Genomic DNA, 18,958 nt, shown 5'->3' with positions numbered 1-18,958 from the left:
GATGTACCACATGACAGTTGTGTTGTCTGTTAGAATCAACACCTGCCCTGGAAGAAGTAACTCCTTGAAAGCCATTAATGCAAACTGGACTGCTAACATCTCTTTCATGTTGATATGTAGATGCTGTAGTCTGGCAGGCCACTTGTCTTGTATCCATTTTCCATCTAGATGAGCTCCCAAGCAATGTCTGAGGCATCTGTCGTTAGAATCTGACTCGCCTCTGGCCGGGTCACAGAGAGTCCCTTGTTTAGGTGACATTCCTGAGCCCACCACAAAAATTCCTTTTGAATGCAAGGTATTATTTGAATGACAGTGTCCAAATCCTGGCAGTGCTGTGTCCATAGATTTTTGAGATACCATTGTAGCTTCCTCATATGCAGTTTGGCATTGGGAAGCACCAGAATACAAGATGCCATGAACCCTAAGGCTTGAAGGACTGTCCTTGCAGTCAGCCCGGACTGAAGAGATAGTTGATGGAAGTAACTGGATAGATTCTTTTGTTTGTCCGGGGTTAAAAGGCCATCTGGGCTGCTGTATTCAGTCTCACACCCAGAAAGCACATGTCTTGAGAGGGTACTAGACTGGACTTTATTTCGCTCACAGAATACCCTAGGCATCTTAGCACTGCTATAACATATTCCAAATGCTGTAGAAGGTCTTCCTTTTCTTGAGCCAGAATCAGGCAGTCGTCCAAGTAAGGATAGATTTGAATTCCTTTTAGCCTGAAGTAAGCTATCACTGGAGCCAGAACCTTTGTGAATACTCTGGGCAGTGGATAAGCCAAAGGGCAATGCAGAGAACTGATAATGAGAATTTCCAGCTCGAAAACGCAGATCCTTCCTGCAACTTAGCCTTATAGGCACATGAAGGTAAGCTTCCTTGAGATCTAAAGTTACCATCCAGTGATCCTTGCCCAGCAGAGGTAAAAGCTGTTGTAACGTCAACATTTTGAACTTGGGAATGTCCAGATAAGTGTTGAGGATAGATAAATCCAGAATTGGTCTCCACGTGTTCCCCTTCTTTGGTACTAGGAACAGGCGAGAATAAAATCCTAGGCCCCTTTCTGGCACAGGAACTGACTGAATGGCTCCTATTTGGAGCAGCAGAGAAATTTGCTTGTGAGCCTCTGTTCTTTGTAGAGAAGGAATGTCTGGCATGCCTTTGAAAGGAGGCAAGGTATGGAAATAAAACCTGTAACCGTGGTGAATGATATCCAGAACCCATCTGTCTTGGGTAATTAAATCCCAATTTTCTTTGAAAAGAGACAGCCTTCCTCCCAGAGGTGCTGCCAGGCGAAAAGGTACTGGCAGCTGAAAAGGCAGGTCATTGGGTCTGCTTACGAAAGGACTGACCCCTGCCTTCACCAGAAGTCTGAGCAGGTGAACTCCCTGTCCTAGGCCTAAAAGAACCTTGAGCTCTGCCCCTACCACGTCTAGACCTACCCCTAGACTGGGAATCATAAGCAGGATAAGTCCACCCCTTAGTAGGCCAATTTCTACTAAACTTCGGAGGCTGCACCTGCAAAAAATCTTTAACAGTTTGCATAGACTTAGCCTTGTCCTCCATTTTCTTTAAAACTGCTTCAACAGGCTTAACCAAACAACACATCAGACTGTAAAGGAGCATCCAAAATCCTTGTCTTAACATGCTCAGCTAAGTTCTGATCTCTCAACCAGGCGTGCCTACGAAGAACAGAACCAGTGGCAGCCACCCTCGAGGAGGCCTGCACAGCATCAAAACCACACTGCAAGGAATGTTTACCCACTTGTTCAGACACATGAACTAAATCCTGCAACTCTTTACACTCAATACCTTCTGCCAGAGCATCCACCTTAGATTTCAATTGTGAAAGGAGGTAATTCTGATATTTTAACATGTGAAACTGACAATTCAATGCCCTCATGGCTAAAGTGGAAGAAGTATACACTTTCTTTCCCCATCTATCCAAAGCCCTTGCCTCTTTATCAGGAGGAACAGGATTTTTAACCACAGAAGCCTTCACACCTTTAGGCCCCTGAGAGACAGTTTCTGGGTCTGCCCTAGGACTCTTAAAAAAAAATACTTATGAGCTTCAGGCACCCTATAGTACCTATCCGGTTTAACCGGTGCAGGAGGCAAAGAATCAGGATTCAGGGAAGCCTCTGCAAAAACATCTTCCACCACATTCAGAACCGGAGGTATAGCTAAAGGCCTATGCTGGGGTAAAAACAAGAATTCCCTAAGCCTCTTCCTGGAATCAGAGAAATCTTGACCTTCCCATTTAAAATGCTCCCTCATGGAATGCAGAGTCTCTGAAAATGAAAAATACTCCGGAGGAGAAGCTGAAGGAGTAGAATCATCCACATCAGAATCAGAATAAGGAGGATACTCCTGCAAGTCTTCAGCCGAAGACTCAAAAGCCTCCGAACAGTGCTCAAAACTCTCAAACTCAGGTTCCACCCTAGGCCTCTTATCAGGAGGGGGCATAGAACCTCTAATCATAGTAATCAAATCCTCTGCCATTTTAAGCATATGTTTCTTAGGCAAAGACCCTGAAGCACTAGGAGAAACCCCACCTGAAGCTACACTAGGCCTGCCTCTCAAAGAAGCCTTGGAAACAGAGGGGGAGGCTCTAACCACCTTAGGAAGAGAGGGAAGAACAGCCACCTGAGAAGCCCCCTCAGCCTGGCCTACTTCCTGAGAGGATACATCCTGTAACAATAAAGTCTCTCCCTGAGACTCCAAAGAAACTCCTGGCAGAACCTCCGGCTCCACTGAGCCCTCTAAAGAACCGGCGTCAGGGACTGTCGGTTCTTCCACTCTAGGCTTTGCTGCTTTATCCTTCCGCTTTTTGCCCGAAGCGGGCGTCGGAACATCCGACGGCATTTTGTAATTACAACGCTTCCCAAACACTAACCTGGCACAGTCTAACCTTCTCTTAATAGTGCGTTTATTAAATCTTGCACAAGAGCGGCATCCAACAACGTCGTGCTCAGGCCCTAAACAAGGTATACACAAAGTATGGTAATCCCTATGAGGTATCTGTTTCCCACAAGAAATACAATTATTCACTTTTTCTGACATCCGGTTAAATACTGAGGCAAGAAAAAAACAAAATATTCCCCAACGGGGTACTTAGCCAACTTTGATTCGGTCTGAAACTCTGACTTCAGAAACTTTCAGAACGCCAACCTGCACTCGCAAAATTGCTTCTGCATCGGACCATGCGGCAAAAAAGACTGAGGATATGATGTCGGTCACGCGCATTAGTACCCTGACGTACTGACGTCAGTCTAATGCGCCGTGACCGACGTCAGCCATATACTTTGGTATTCGGGCCGACTGGACAGCGGACTACCCAATAGTTAGGACTGCAGCAATGTGGAATGAAGAACATCCAGAGCTAGAGAGAGGGGGAAAAACAGTGATGGCAGCAACATGTCTCCTTAGACAGAAAGGATGACCAAATACTTTGAGAATTTCAAGTCAAGTGGGTCTCTGTTAGAATACACAGACAGGTATGATTGCAGAAAAAAAGAAGTTATGTCCTTACCATAACGTTCCATGTGGAGTGTTCATCTCGCCTTGGTTATTACACATGGGTTCGGAGCCGATCCTCGGCTCCGTGCCGGCCGACTGCAAGCTCTGCATCGAGAAGAAGCTCGAGGACATCTAATACCCACAATCCCCCTCTGCCTTTACCTCAGATCTAGTTTGCAAGCAAACCAGATATAAAGCACGCACACATGCCAACTATATACATAAAAGTACATATATACAAACATACCAAGGGTATGATAGTAACACTAATACTGCAACAGCAGAAGGAGAATACTCCAGACCAGACACCAAATCGAACGTTCTTCCTAAGGGTGGGAAGGGTGGGAGTGTAATAACCAAGGCGAGATGAACACTCCACATGGAACGTTATGGTAAGGACATAACTTCTTTATGTGAGAGTGTTCAATCTCGCCTTTGTTCTTACACATGGGTAGCGTCCCTAGCTCCATGATCCTGAGGAACTCAAGGAGAACGTTCTTGAGCACAGTGGAACCAAAGGTTGCCCTATCCCTAGAAACCCTGTCCACTTTGTAATGAGAGATAAATGTATGTGGTTTAGCCCAAGTAGCAGCCGCACAAATAGTGTCTAGTGGTAAGCGAGCTGCGTGAGCCAAAGATGTAGAAACTGATCTGGTGGAATGTTCTTTGGGTTTTGCTGATAATGTTTGGTCAGAGGCTTCATAAACATATGTGATACAGTCAGTTAGCCATTTAGAAAGAGTTTGTTTCGTAACTGCAAGACCCTTTCTGCCGTCAGCAAAAGCTACAAATAGTTGATCAGATTTCCTGTGATCTTTTGTTCTATCCAAATAAAATCTGAGTTGTCTATGGACGTCCAGTTTGTGCAACATATACTCCAATTTATTAGAGTGGTTCTTAAAGAAGGTGGGTAATTCAATGGACTGATTAATATTACTAGAAGAACAAACTTTGGGGAGAAAGGATGGATTAGTGCGAGGGATACTCTGTCAGAATGAAATATTAAATAAGGATGTTTGACAGAAAGGGCCTGAAGCTCAGACACTGCCTAGCAGATGTAATGGCCACTAGAAATAAAGTTTTCCATGACAAAAATTTCAATGTGCAACTTGAAGCTGGTTCAAAGGGTGGCAACATCAATTTAGAGAGCAACAGGTTTAAATTCCACGGTGATGTCGGACTTCTGACTGGTGGTCTGATATGAAAAGAACCTTTTAAAAGGCTTTAGAAAGTCTGTGAGCCATAATAGGCGCACACATTCCTCTACATGATAGTTAGAAATGGCAGCTAACTGTACTCTTAAAGTAGCCGGGAAGCTCCTTCATGAAATAGTTCAGTTAAGAACTCTAAAACCTTGTTTAACGGAGCTCTAACAGGGTCCAAATGATGTGACTCCGCAAAGACAAAACGCTTCCACTTACTGGTGTAAGTCTTTGTAGTGGAAACTTTATGAGAAGCTACTAAAATATCTTGAACCGCCGATGTAAGGGAACCGACCTGGCTAAAAGGGAAGCGGAGCAGCCAAGCTGCTAGATGGAGAGATTCTAGTGATGGGTGAGGAACTCCTGACGAGTGAGTCAGTAGATCTGGCTCTGGGTCCAGCATCCAAGGTCCCCGAATGCGGTGATGCAATAGAAAGGGAACCAAATTTGACGAGGCCAGAACGGGGCAATGAGAATAATAGTCCTCTGAAGGTTGTTTGCTTTCTGTAGAAACTTTGCAATCAGGGGAAATGGAGGAAAAGCATATAGGAGACCCGGGGCCAATCGTGCACCAGCATCCCTGGGGACTTCCCTGGAGGGTAATAGGGCAAACTAGCTCCTGCATTTGGCGTTCATTGGAGACGCAAACAGATCGCAGGTAGGCTGGCCCCATTTGCGAAAAATCCTTCTCGCAACTGACTGTTTGAGGGACCACTCGTGAGGCAATAGTATTGCCCTGCTCAGCCTGTCTGCTATGACGTTGGATGACCCCGGGATGTGCGTTGCGATCAGAAAGCGACCGGTGGACTCTGCCCATTGCCAAATTCTCATGGCCTCTCTGCATAGTTGGTAAGACCTGGTTCCCCCTTGTTTGTTTATGTACCAGACTACGGACATGTTGTCTGTTTGAACTGCAATGGTCCCTGGAGGAAGAAGAGGAGCAAAGTGTTGCAACGCCAAAAACACTGCCCTCAACTCCAGAACATGGATGTGCAGATTGTACTCCAGATTGGTCCATTCGCCTTGGACTGTCTGTCCCTGAAAGATACCCCCCCACCCTATCAGGGAAGCGTCCGTGGTTATCGTCGCTGACGGTGCGGGTAGCACAAATGGTCTTCCGCTGGATAGGTTGCAAGTCTGTAACCACCACATTAGGTGTGATTTGCATGTTTTCGTTATCAATATTTCGTGAGTCAGTGGAAGTTGTTGGAATGACCATTGTGCAAACAGAAGCCATTGTAGCACTCTCATGTGCAGTCTTCCCAATGGTATCGCAATGAGAGAAGCTGCCATGAGACCCAAGACTTTCAGAACAATTTTGCCTGTGACTTTCTGGACGACAGCAGAAGGAAATGTTGATTTGAAGTGCTACTATTCTTTCTGTAGGAAGTTTTAGAACTAAATGATGCGTATCTAATTCCGCTCCTATGAATAAGATATGCTGTGATGGCTGTAGCAAAGATTTTTCAAATTTACTGAAATTCCAAGGTGTGTACAAAGTTGTAGGGTGTAATCCCTGGCTTGTATCAGTTGGCCTGGTGGTGGCAGACAGGAGCCAGTCGTCCAGATACGGAAACACTTGGAATCCTAGGCCTCAGATGAGACGCTACCACTGCCATGCATTTGGTGAAGACTCTGGGGCTGTAGTCAGACCAAAGGGCAGGGCTCGAAACTGATAGTGACTAGCTCCCAGCCGGGCATAAATGATCCCTGGACGCCCTGGCCATTTTGATGTGGTAGTATCGTCCTTCAGATCTATTGAGCACATCCAGTCGTCCTTCCGTAAGAATGGAAGGATCGATTGAAGCGTGAACATTCTGAACTTTTCCTTCTTGACAAAGGTGTTGAGATGGCTTAGGTCCAGAATCGACCTCCAGTCCCCTGTTTTCTTTGTAACTAAAAAGAACCTTGAGTAAGTTCCGAATCCTATTTGGTCCGTGGGACTGGTTGGATGACTATTTTTCTAGCAGCTTTGAAATTTCTGTAGCTGCTGGGTCTCGCAGATGGGGTGGTACATCTGGGAGTTTTCTTTGGAATGGGTGTGGATAGAAATGGGATTTTGTAACCTCTGGTAACAATGCTTTTACCCAATTGTCTGAAGAAAGGTTTTGCCAGGCCTGAGGGTATAAAGCTAAGCGACCCCGACTGCCTCCAGAGCAGGACAGTCGGGCCTCCTCTCAGGAGTGCTGAAAAGGTTTGCCAGGGAGGTTATCCCTGTCACCTTGGTTTTGCGGACCCCTCTGCCGCCAGGGCGGCGTCTTCCACCTCTGCCCCCCCCTCTGCCTCTTGAGGGGCATCACCCTGTGTGTTTGGGAAAGATCCTTGGGGTTTTCGAAACCACATTTTCCCACCACGTTGCCCTTTGGGGTACGGTCTGGAAGGGGTGGAAAAACGGACTCCGACAGCAGACAGAGTCTTTCCCTCCTGTTCACACCGGGTAAGGGTCTCCTTTACTTTAGGGCCAAAAAGTGTGGCTCCATCAAATGGGGCGTTAGTAAAGGAAGACTTGAAGGCTTCCGCAAATGAACATAAGCGCATCCAGGATTGCCTACGAAGAGCAATCGCTGAAGCCGCTGCCCTACTCGATCCTTCGCGCGAGGATATCAGCCTCATGGACGAGTTTACAATGGAAGTAAGGGTGTTGAGATGCGCTGTAACTTTTTCTGAAACAGCAGCATCTGTAGTACCCTGGAGGGTATCTCCCAACTCTTTGACTAGATCCCTCTGTAAACGTGTAAAATGAGTCAAATAGTTCAGGAACGCATAGAAAGCCGCTGAACTGAAAATGCGCTTCCGTATCTGTCCATGGTCCTAGAACCTTTGTTAGGCGGATGGACAGATGAGGAAGACTCCGACATCTCCTTTTTCGTGGCCGCTGCCACCACCATGGCGTCTACTGGAACTCCTTTGGTGAGGTAAGCCTTGTCCTGTGGTGCCGTAATGTACTTATTTGGCTTCCTAGGGACTGGTTCCACCGTGTCAGGTGTCTCCCACGCCCTTCGAGCAATCAACTCCATTAACTCATCAAAGGGCGGAGTGACCCAGGAGGAGGAAGGGCGAGCACCAAATGCCTTCAGCAAAACTGACATCCTCAGAAGGGGGGAGGGCTTGCCAGTCACCTCTCTGTTTTAGGATCTCCAAGATGTCAGAAAAGGAGACATCTTCTGAAGGTGACTTAGGGGACCCTTCTGACTCATCTAAGTCAGTATCAGATGTCAAGGATTCTTGTGGAGAATCCAAGTGTCTCCTCTTACACAATCTTTTCCTAGGGACTTCTTCGTGGGGAGCATCCGAAGAAGCCTCCGAGGAAGAGGGGGCACCCTCCAGGGGTGGCTGAGACACTGGTGCCCGACGCTTGGACGTGGCCGTGGGTGCAGAGGAGGATAACGGTCCTTTGTGGGGAGGAGAAGCTGTTCCTGCTGATGTGGTTGTCTGGGTAGACAACACCTTCCTCATGAGGTCGAAGGCCCCGGGTCCCAGTCGAGGTATCTCCCGGTTCAAGAAATGGGAAGAATCCCGAAACAGGAACCGAAGGCACCGACCCGAGGACGGAACCGAGTCGATCCGCGCCGAGGCCCCGAGAGGGAGCGTCAGAACCGAAACATCGGTCCGACTCTCGGTCCCAGAACCAAGGATGGATCTTCGGCCCCGAGACTCCAGTACCGGATCGGATGGAGTCGAGGTGAACGGTGCCGACCGAGAAAAGGACGGTTCTGGCACCGAGGGCTCCACAATCATCAGTTCAGCTTCTTCCGGCTCCGAAGACTGGACAGGTCTCGGAGGAGGAACAGATGGAGATAGTGGCAGGCCTTCAAGTCTCGACATCAACTGAGAGGAGACCGAGATAAGCTTGGATAGGGCCGTATGCTCCATCAATTTCTGCACCACACGGTCCACATCGGTGTCGGAAAGGGCCCTGGAAGAACGAGTCGAAGGGATCGAAGACGGAGCCGACCTCAGCAGAGTCGGTGGAGGGAGCTCCGTCACCGGTTCCAAGACTCGAGGCTCGGAAACTGCCAACAGTTGAACACTCGGCCCCGAAGTCTGTGGAACCGGTGATCTAACTTTGCCCGAAGAGCTCGGAGCCGATGACTTGGGCTCCGACATCTTCGATTCCCTCGAGGATTTGGATGCCTGGTCTGAAGCATCCAGAGCCTCCTGGAAAGAGGGTTTCAACAAACCTCTGTCCATCAGTTTCCTGCGCCTATCTGTCATGACCCTCCCACTAAAAGAGTGACAAATAGAACAGTCCTCTTGTAAGTGGAGAGGGCCAAGGCAGTAGACACAGGAACTGTGGTTGTCCGTGACCGACATCTTTTGGCCACACTGGCAACGTTTGAAACCAGATTTCATTTTCTCAGACATAATGAAGTAAGAGAAAAAAACAGTCAAGTCCAGTAACAGTCAATCCAGGAAAAACAGTCAAATCCGGTAGATATGCAAGTCCGATTGTCAAATCCAAGTAGGGGTGGTAGGCCCCGAAAAAAACTCTATACCAGTTATATAGTTAAACTAAGTTAAACTAAGTTAACGGTACCGAGAATTTCTGTCTCTACTCACACACCATACACTAACTACAATAACTAGTGATCTTAAACAAGTTCTCTTGAAAATTTAACCAAAAAAGTTAAAATCTTATCTGAAAACCCTCGAGCTAGTCTCCAGCGATGCGAATGCAGCAGCAGCAAACTAGATCTGAGGTAAAGGCAGAGGGGGATTGTGGGTATTAGATGTCCTCGAGCTTCTTCTCGATGCAGAGCTTGCAGTCGGCCGGCACGGAGCCGAGGATCGGCTCCGAACCCATGTGCAAGAACAAAGGCGAGATTGAACACTCTCACATTAGAGGTTTTAAACTAGTTACTTAAATGAAATGGTATATAAGCAAACTGCTGAAAAGGAAATGAAACAATGGTGGAACAAAAACTCAAATATGAACAAGTGGTACAGAAAATGCTCAATTCGGGGATAGGTTACAGAGAGACAACTTGAGGTTTACAGCAGTATCAAAATCAACTATAATTCTCCTTTCAAAGTCTTTATGAGAAAATCTCTCATTGCATGGACCAACTTGACTTCTAATGAAATTAAAATAGGACAGTACAGAGGTACATATTCCCAATGTGAGAATGAGTACTGTAAACATCTCGGCTAAAAGGAAGAAGGGAACAATCTTAAAGGTTGGTGATACAAGGGGTTTACATGGATAATGACTTATTACAAATACAAACTTAACACAAATGCTTTTTCCCCTTCTATAAGGCTCTGGAAAAAACAACTTTGTTACAGTACCCTGCTTTGTCCATGTGAGTTGAAAATCTACGGAGATCCTTGGCAGGCAATAGAGGACCTTGGCAAACAGAAAACTGGAAGCAACGAGCACACAAGCAACTAGTCAACTGATACAGAAAATAAAATTATATGAAGAATTCCAAAATTCGCTCATATTAGCATAACCCCAGACATGTTCGCAACAGGTACCTTCACTAAATAGTCAAGTCCTATGCCCACTTCGGAAATGTATAAAACTGATAGCTAGATCTTAACATAATAAAATATTTAAAAGCAAAACCACACAACAAAAGAAAATCAGCAAACTATTGAGTAGATAGAAAGAGCTGTAAATCAAGAATAAAATCAGAAAACTGACTACAAAACGTATTACTATTAGAACTATTAAAAAACAGCCCACAAACTTAGGTTAGCATTTGAAGACAGGTTTAACCACAAATCCTTCATTAGCTATGTTAAGGAAATGAAGAAAACACTCAACATTGCTCTGACCTTCATACAAGCAAAGCATATTCAACAGCATAAATCATTAACATACTGCAAAACAGATTCAGTGCAAACCCCACTCCATGAACAACTATCCAAGTCCACCTATCACCAAATCTCTCCGATTCCCCAATCACCCCATTAGAACATGTACTACAGGTGCTTTCTAAAACAAAATACTTCAGCCATTTAAACATGAAAAAACAGCCAGTTAATAAAAGGCAGTAAATAAGGTCTGGCAAAACGGTTCCTGAAACTTATTTAACCAGTGTTTAACCACTGACTTTGCCCCTGAAATATGGTACACAGCAGTGGTGATGCCACTCCACAGGGGTGACCCCAATTCCCAGGGAACTAAAGGCCCATCAGCCTGATAAATCTTGTTTGCAAAGCCAGGGAATGCATTATAACTAATCCTGATTTTATTTATTGTATTTAATATTTGTTTACCGGGAAAGTCCAACTGGACACAGGTCCTTTTTCAGTGGAGGCCTGGGGAGAAAATCTCCACATTTACTTAATAAATCATAGAACGATGTACAATAATAGACAAAAATACAAAAAAATATTTAATAAATGAATGACAAATGCAAAAAGTAATACAGAGGAACAGCAAGTATTACAAAATAATACCAGGGAATGCAATGCTATACAAAGAGTGAAAGAGTACAACAACATGAGGAGGTAGCAGTATATATGCAGCCAAGATGTCATGTAAAAACATTTCATATTTTGGAAAATATCTGTTTTTTTAAATTAATTTGTCATGTATTCATCAGTGATGTAACCTGATGGGAAATGGAGAAGGAGTGTGAACATACAGTTGGAGATGAACAGAATACATATAAATCATTATGCAAGAATGATAACTGAGCTGGAGCGTAATACAGTAGCCAGTTCCAAAGTCTGGGGATGACATTTGAAAGTGATTATTAGCTACTGAGGGAAGGAGACTGGGTTATCATGTAGGGTTACAGGGACAAAGCCAGGAGTTTGTAAAATGTGTTTTGAGTACCTTTTTGAATTGTGGGATAGAGTTTTTGGAAATGAGGACTTGGGAGTTTATTCCATAACTTAGAAATGTAGTGCAAGAATAAGGATTCACCAGCTGCGTTGTTTGCTTTGGAGACCTGTCGGAGGGATTTGTTGGATGAGCGGAGATGTCTAGGAGTTGTATGGCTGTAGGTTGTTTTGAAGAGCTGGAGTTTTACCTGGTTGATTAAGGATTTTGTGACCGAAGATGAATTGATTAAAGTGCAGTAGTTGTGGAAGTTCAAGCCAGTTTAGTTGTTTAAGTGATATGCAATGATGGGACCTATATGAAGCACCAGTTGCAAATTTGGCTCTCTTAATTGTAGCAAAATTCAAATTTGGCGAGGTCTGTTTTACGGAGGTTGGTTAGTACTGGGGAAAGCATATAAGAGAGTAGATAGGCGAGTTCGGGCAATAGTGGATTTAGTATTCTTAGTTAGGAATTTATTATTCCTATACAAGAGACAAGAGTTTCTTATGGACCTTTTTAATGGTTTGGGCAATATGTATATTTAATTTCAGGTTGTCTATTTTAACATCTAGCAGTTTTGCGTGGGTTGAGCGGGTAATGATGGCTTTGTGTTTGGATAGGATTTGGAAAGGTAGGGAGGTATTGACTTGAGAAGAGGGTTTTTCACCTGGATGAAAGAAGTTTTGTTTGGATTAAGGATATGGTGGGATTTTTGAGAGCCAATTTTCAGCCCAAAGGAAAGATTCCCGGGTGTGTTTGTGTAGACTTTGAAGAGAAGAGGCCAAGTATACGAGGGTTGAATCGTCAGCATATTGGACTATGGTGGCGTGAGGTGTGGGGGTATGGAGTTGAGTGGTAAAGATAGAGAAAAGTAGGGGCCCCAGGATGGAACCTTGGGGCACTCCTATGCCGACCAGAAGGAGGCGGGATAGTTGTTGCTGCCACAGGGTGGCTTGTTGACATCCCGTTAGGTAATTTTGGAACCAGGAGATAGATGAAGTACAGAGCTTTAGGGAGGAGAGGATGTTGATCAATTTTGGGTGGTTAACCATGTCGAAAGCCTTGGATAGGTCTAGAAAAATAGCAGAGACATATTGGCCATTATTCCTATGATGGTTAACTGTGTTGGTAAAGGACATCAGAGCTGTGGTAGTGCTAGGAGAGTGACGAAAGCTGTGCTGTGTATTTGTAAGCTCTCTTTGAAGGTAATCTGTGAGTTGGGTATGGATGACTCAAGAATTTTAGACGGGGGGGGGATAAGACAGCAATGGGGTGATAATTAGTTAACTCATTGGAGTTACCTCCTTTGTGTAGCGGTATTACGTGAGAAATTTTCCAAATTGTGGGGACTAGGTTCTCAGTGACCGACCTATTTATGACAATGGCTACTGGGTAGGCTATACCTTCTGCTGCAATCTGAAGGAATTCTGCAGGGAGGCTATCAGCTGATAAACTCTGGTATTAAAATTTTTATCAGTACAGACTCACCGCAGTATGGCTTTGTCAAAGCTAGATCCTGTTTAATGACCCTGGTCAACTTCTTGTAACGCAAGCTACTGACAGTGCCATGTTGCCTATACAACATAACTCAGTCTCAAATGCCTTGACCAGGTTATCGCCTCATGCTACCAGAATTAGCAGGCATAATGCTTTACAAATAGTCTCAAATGTGGAAAGATGGATAACAAAACTGCTAAGGACAGGACCCACAAGGTGCTGGTGGGTTCTGCACAATGGTTACAGTCTTCACCTCATAGACAAAAGGTAAAGGGTTTGATTCTTACCTCAGGTTATTTGATAGGCTTAGAATGGCCCTTCAGGGCAGTTAGTCTAGTTTGCACAAATGAACATACATTGTAGAAGATGCAGACAGAATGAAGGTGCCCACTGGTGTCCTGCAGGGCTCCGTACTGGGACTTCTTTTGTTTGGCATTTAACATTTCTGACCTCAAAACCACAAACCAAGACCCTAGGCTAACCAAGTTTGAGGACAACCATAAAGTGGGACCCATTGTGAATTCACCCTCTGATACCACACCTGGAGTACAAAAAGTGGGCTTGAATTAAATGCTAAAAATTGTAATATGGTCGCATAGGCTAGACCACCCCTTCCCTGCAACGTACAACACTGAATACCCCAATCCCAAATAAGAATGCTCTTAAGAGACCTTGGAGCATGGGCTGACAATTCCTGCACCTTTGATTATAACGACAGTAGTCAGGAAGTTTTTACTTGGCACAACTTCTAGCCAGGGGAACAGATCATCCAAATCAAAAGTAGTTAGTGCTACCCTATATACAGCATGGGTTAGATAATCATTTAATATAATCCGCCTCCCTTTACAATGCACCACACTAGACATAATCAAAGTAGAAAGACCCCAGAAATTCCTCACAAATACCAATGTCTTGAAAACTATAAGCCATCAGAAAAAAAAAGGGGGGGATTGAAAGCACTGTCAGCATCTTACAGACACCGGAGAAGAGAACTGCACCTTGCCATCAAAGAAACTAGGGACCTGGAAATACCAGGAACAGGGATCTAAACCTTCACCAGCAGAAGGACAGCCTCTCTCTCTCTCTCTCTCTGTCCTATATAATTTGCTCCTTCCCTTTTCTAATAATCCCACCTCTAGTTTTTTTCTTATTTATTCATTTCTTTTACAATACTCAGTATTTTCAAATAGAGCAAATTTCGAATTCCATTTTCTAGTAAATAGGGCAATAGTATTAAACTTAGCAAGACTTACTATGCATAAATAAAAAAAGACTGTGTGCCCCAGTTCAAAACAAAGTTTGCTACAGCCATTTGCTCCCAAACATTTTTGACAGCACAACTAAGGTAATTTTTAAAAACAAATCTACACTTCCCCCAAAAAGTACTCCAACTGCCTCTCATTCTTCCACCATACACCTAGCATTTGCTATCTACCTGAGGAAAAATGGTCTTAAATCTAATTGGGGTATAAAAATAATTTTGCAAACACTTCCAAGCAAAGATCCTAAACCTTCTGGACTTTGTTGAATACTGGTGAGCCATACTGATGCCCTTCCTACTAAAAGCTCTACCAGCGCTTTCAATTAGAAGTTCCCTATACTTTTCACTATCTATACCCCGGGAACAAGCCATGGTGGAGATGGCAGTGTCTAACCTGCACTCCAAACTTCTATTTGGCCTCTTCCCACTCCAGTTATTTGCTTCCAATACCTCGATTCCTTTGTTAATTTTCACCATTAAATTCCAGCCCCTTGTTGTCTGTATCCTATATCTGTATGTGTAGTCACCTCTATTAGTAAAATTTTGTTCAATTCTTGCGTTGGCTTGTTAGAATATTTCCTGCAACTTTTTAATGTTCTGCATGGTTGTCGTTCTCCTTAAAGATATGCATTAAAAAAAAAGGTACACACGCCGTACTTCTCAACCCACCCACCACATTTCATCATAATTCCTTTCCACTTTGGATTTATAGCAAACTGATTGTGTTATGCATATGAGCCTTAACTGCATCGCTCTAAAGCAGTCATTCAAATCAGATAATAAACTCCTTATTCCACTGGGAGGGTCATCTTATCCCACCTAACTCTTACACTATTCCCCTCTCAAATAAATTTTTTTTCAACTGTAATTTTGTCCACAACTTTTTCTCTGGCTGCTAAAAATAGTGTGACAGAAGATTGTTTTCTTTAGAGTCCTTTAAGACATGGGACATGGGATACAGTGTGGTAAGCAGTTATCAAAATTCAGCACTCCTAACATTTAAACAGTCTTGCTTTGATACATAAAGCTTCCTGTACATTTACTAAACTTCATATATTCTTATTAATCTTATGCCCAAGGAGATCATTGTGTGCAGCTCAACCATACATCACCCAATAGTGGTAGGAGATTAACAGTATCCACATTTCACTGCAGTAACCCATCATAACCCAGGTGAAATCTTGCAACCATCCAAGCATCCGTACTCCCCACCCCTTCCCTTACGGTGGCTCTATGATGCTTCACTACACACCGCCAGCCACAGTAAGCATTCCTATGTGCAATCACTTGGCAACATGCATATGCACTATGGAAGCACATACTCATTGGCTCACGCTCCATAGGTGAGACAACAACTGCTTCCACAATAAGTTACCCAAAGGGCATGCCAAAACTACTTCCATGATAGGCAAGTCAGTGGTGGCCACTCACTCCCGTTTACCCCAGCCTGCTCCTACAGGTGCCCAAGACACTAACTGAAACTATGGTTACTTCCTACACATCCTGTTTTAAAAGGCTACCAGAGAAGTACTGTACTTGATAAGATACGTAGAGAGAGACTGTTCCAGAAACTAGGGTATGCAGAGTGAGGTATGTGTACCAATTGGCATTATTACTGCAGTTTTACAAGTTTAAGCCTAAAACGCAAGTGGTTGCCTAGCTAAAAGTATAAACTCTGATAAAGAAATGTTAAAAAGTAACGAACTTAGCCAACAGAAAGCAATGGCCTGCTTAATTCCTAGCCAATGCACCCTCTGCAGCAGCACCATTTCTGGGGAAGTGTACAAACAAAAAAAAACAGTACTTTGGTAGGTCTGCCCTAATGAATCCATTCTGTCTGAAGAGCCTTCAAAAAGGTATAGGCATTACGTTCCATGTATTTCACTCCGACCTACATTGATCCCCATAATGTACTGAAGACTGCATGATAAGGCTGATCCAGTCAGTTAAGAGAGGATAAATGGAAAGGGAAATCCTTACGTTTTTAGGCTTGTCCATTAACGAAACCTACAGTTCAAATTCCTTCAATTAAATAACTTTAGGGCAAACTGTTACCTGGTTATAAAGGCGACCATTTGACTTTAAAGTAAGAAACCAGCCCTGGTTGTGGCTCTACCAGAGACATTAAAAAAAAAAAAAAAAAACCATAGTTCTCCAACACAGTGACGATCCAGATTCAGAAGACAAGACACAAAAAAAAATGTGGCAATAAAACTGTTACCATGAAGAAGGTTTAAGGGCAAGCTTTCAAAAACCAGCAAACAGAAACTTTAAAAAAAGTTATAAAGACCTGAATACAGAGAATGAAAAATAAAAGGGTTATATAATAAACAAAACAGCATTTTTCTAATGTTGAGACTATGATAAATTTAGCTGCCCTTATAGTTGGCCCTACTCACTATAATGTGTTAAACCGATTTACAAATAGCTGCATTAGACCAACTTAAACTGACCTTTTTTTGTATCTTGTATTTCTTCCGACAAGTAATACGTTTGCTTGCCTTTCTCAATTCTGAAATAAAAACAGTAATTAAAAACCACAGAACAAGACTAATGTAAATTTACCAAATAAGACAAAAATTTCAGTCAAAACTTTTCAGAAAAGAAGCAAGTCAGAGATACTCCCATGTTTTATGGTAAGTGTACACAATACCTGATAAAAGCTGCAAGCTGTTGCACCCAAGGAAAAGGAACATTTGCATCAACAAAACACCCTCATGACTAAACCAACTCAAGGTCACTGACAGGTGACTACAAAGATTAGGACTTGACTTTTTTTAAATTACATCTTTCAATGTGTAGCAACAAAAAGCAAATGGTCCAGTAAGCTGCAAAATACACAAACAAAATGTATGTAATGCAATGAACCTCCTCTGCGCTATTAATATTCAAGTGTTTAGCGACTCGCATATACAGATAAAAACACAGCCAGGTTGGAAGACATCTGGTATGACACAAGAGTGTAGGTAGCTGGAATTAGGACTTCATTCTGACCTTGATGTTATCCAAAAGCCAGTCAAAGCTGTACACTTTCTGCCCACAATAACTATACCTCATTAGTCATAACGGACCAAGAACAGAAGAAAAGTGGTCCTGAAAATGAAATCAAGTGAAGGCATACTAGACAAGCAAACAGCAGAGGAAGACACTGCTACAGGGAGAAAAGAAATAAAGGACTGACAGACATCCCATAACAGGCCGCTCAGAGTTCAGGTGTGAGAGTAAAAATGACAAACTACTACTATACAATAAGTCATCTGAAGGAAAAAGGATAACTAAATTAAATTAAATGATCACGGAAGCATGAAATATACTGAACTGGAACATTAATGGTTTGACAGACAAAGGGAAAGTTCTGTCAAAAGTTTAGTCCAGGAAGCGATATATCAGGAAACACTTAAGAGGAACACGATCTTTAGATAAAAAGTAGAACTGAGGGCCAACTAAGTGAGTATGACAAAGAACATCCTAATGCTGATATGATGATGAACTAGATGGGAGGTTAGGAGAATGACCCCTGGCAGGAAATTACACTGAGTGGAAGAGAATGGAATCTAGTGTGTAGAAGAGATGTATAATATGGACCAAGGTGGTTGGTAATTTTTATCAAAAGAAAATATTTAGAAGAAAAAAAGGGGGGGTTAGATCACCAGATATTATGACAAAGGGAAAAACAAAGATACATTTTTTTCAGGTAAACATAAGACAGGAGAATGATGAGATAAACATTAGATATCCAAGAAGCATTCACATTTTCTGCATCAAGCAGCAACTCACACAATTGCTTTGGCAGATCATGCCCCAATACAGATACAGCTGCAAGGTAACTGAAAGGAGGTCCAAAAACAGAAGCAGGTTCTTGTACAATTATTGAAGAGGAAGGCATACGAAGTCTGGTTAGATAGTAGACTAAAAGAATCAATGGAAGAGTCACAGGAAGGGAATCGGTGGGTCTATGTTCAGTCATCAGATGGAACTTCAATCGAACGTTCATTGCATCAATGGGGAAAGTATCCCCATCTGCTCTTTCCCCACTGTAGTGCATTCTCAGAGTTGGTATATATAGTTAGGGGGTTGTGGGATGTGGATGGCAAAGCCCACCACCTGGGTGGGTTTAAAATACTGCTGTGGGACACATGGAGAAGTGGTGGCTAACTAGTTACATTCCCCACTGATGAAATGAATGTTCACTGAATGAACATTCGATGGAAGTTCCATTCGATGGCTGAACACAGATCCTGAACGTTGGAGAGAAAGTAGACACAAATATATGCAAGCACTTTTAAAGATTAAAGTAATCCAGAAGTAAGACAATGGATAAGGGACAGCAGCACATAAAATTAACAGGAAAAATTGATAAGGTATGGTGGAACATCTCGGCATCCTGAACAAAACCAGAGTTAGTGCAGTATAGTATTTTTTTTTTTTTTTGTATGTGATCATAGAGCATCCTAACAGTAACAAAGTGCCTGGCACAAAAAATAAATACGATGGACTTAGAATCATATTTTAGGGCAACAAAGCTTAGGCCTCCCTAGGTTATAGAAATACAGATCATCAAAATTAATGGAAAACGCTTTACAAATAAAAGGAAAGCGAGTACAGGACAACCTGCAGATATGGAAGGCAGTGGAGAAACCAGACGGGGAAGGTAAGTCATGGGGATACACTGAATACAGAATAAAGGAAAAGGCTGAAGAT

At 43.3% G+C, this 18,958-nt stretch overlaps 1 protein-coding gene across 1 annotated transcript in view; it reads right to left on the bottom strand.

The window, feature by feature from the left end:
* Positions 1-18,958, bottom strand: part of GNL3 (G protein nucleolar 3) — a 408,410-nt gene that overhangs the window by 375,760 nt on the left and 13,692 nt on the right. The window contains exon 2 of the mRNA XM_044078878.1: positions 16,711-16,769. Coding sequence (XP_043934813.1) covers positions 16,711-16,769 — 59 coding nt within the window. The remainder of the gene's footprint in view (positions 1-16,710; positions 16,770-18,958) is intronic.

This window comes from Protopterus annectens, chromosome 7.part1 (genome assembly GCF_019279795.1).
Source record: "Protopterus annectens isolate FY-2018-M chromosome 7.part1, PAN1.0, whole genome shotgun sequence".
Classification (NCBI taxonomy): Eukaryota; Metazoa; Chordata; order Ceratodontiformes; family Protopteridae; genus Protopterus; species Protopterus annectens.
The sequence above is the reverse complement of the archived record's forward strand: the minus strand, read 5'-3'. Positions and strand labels throughout refer to the sequence as shown.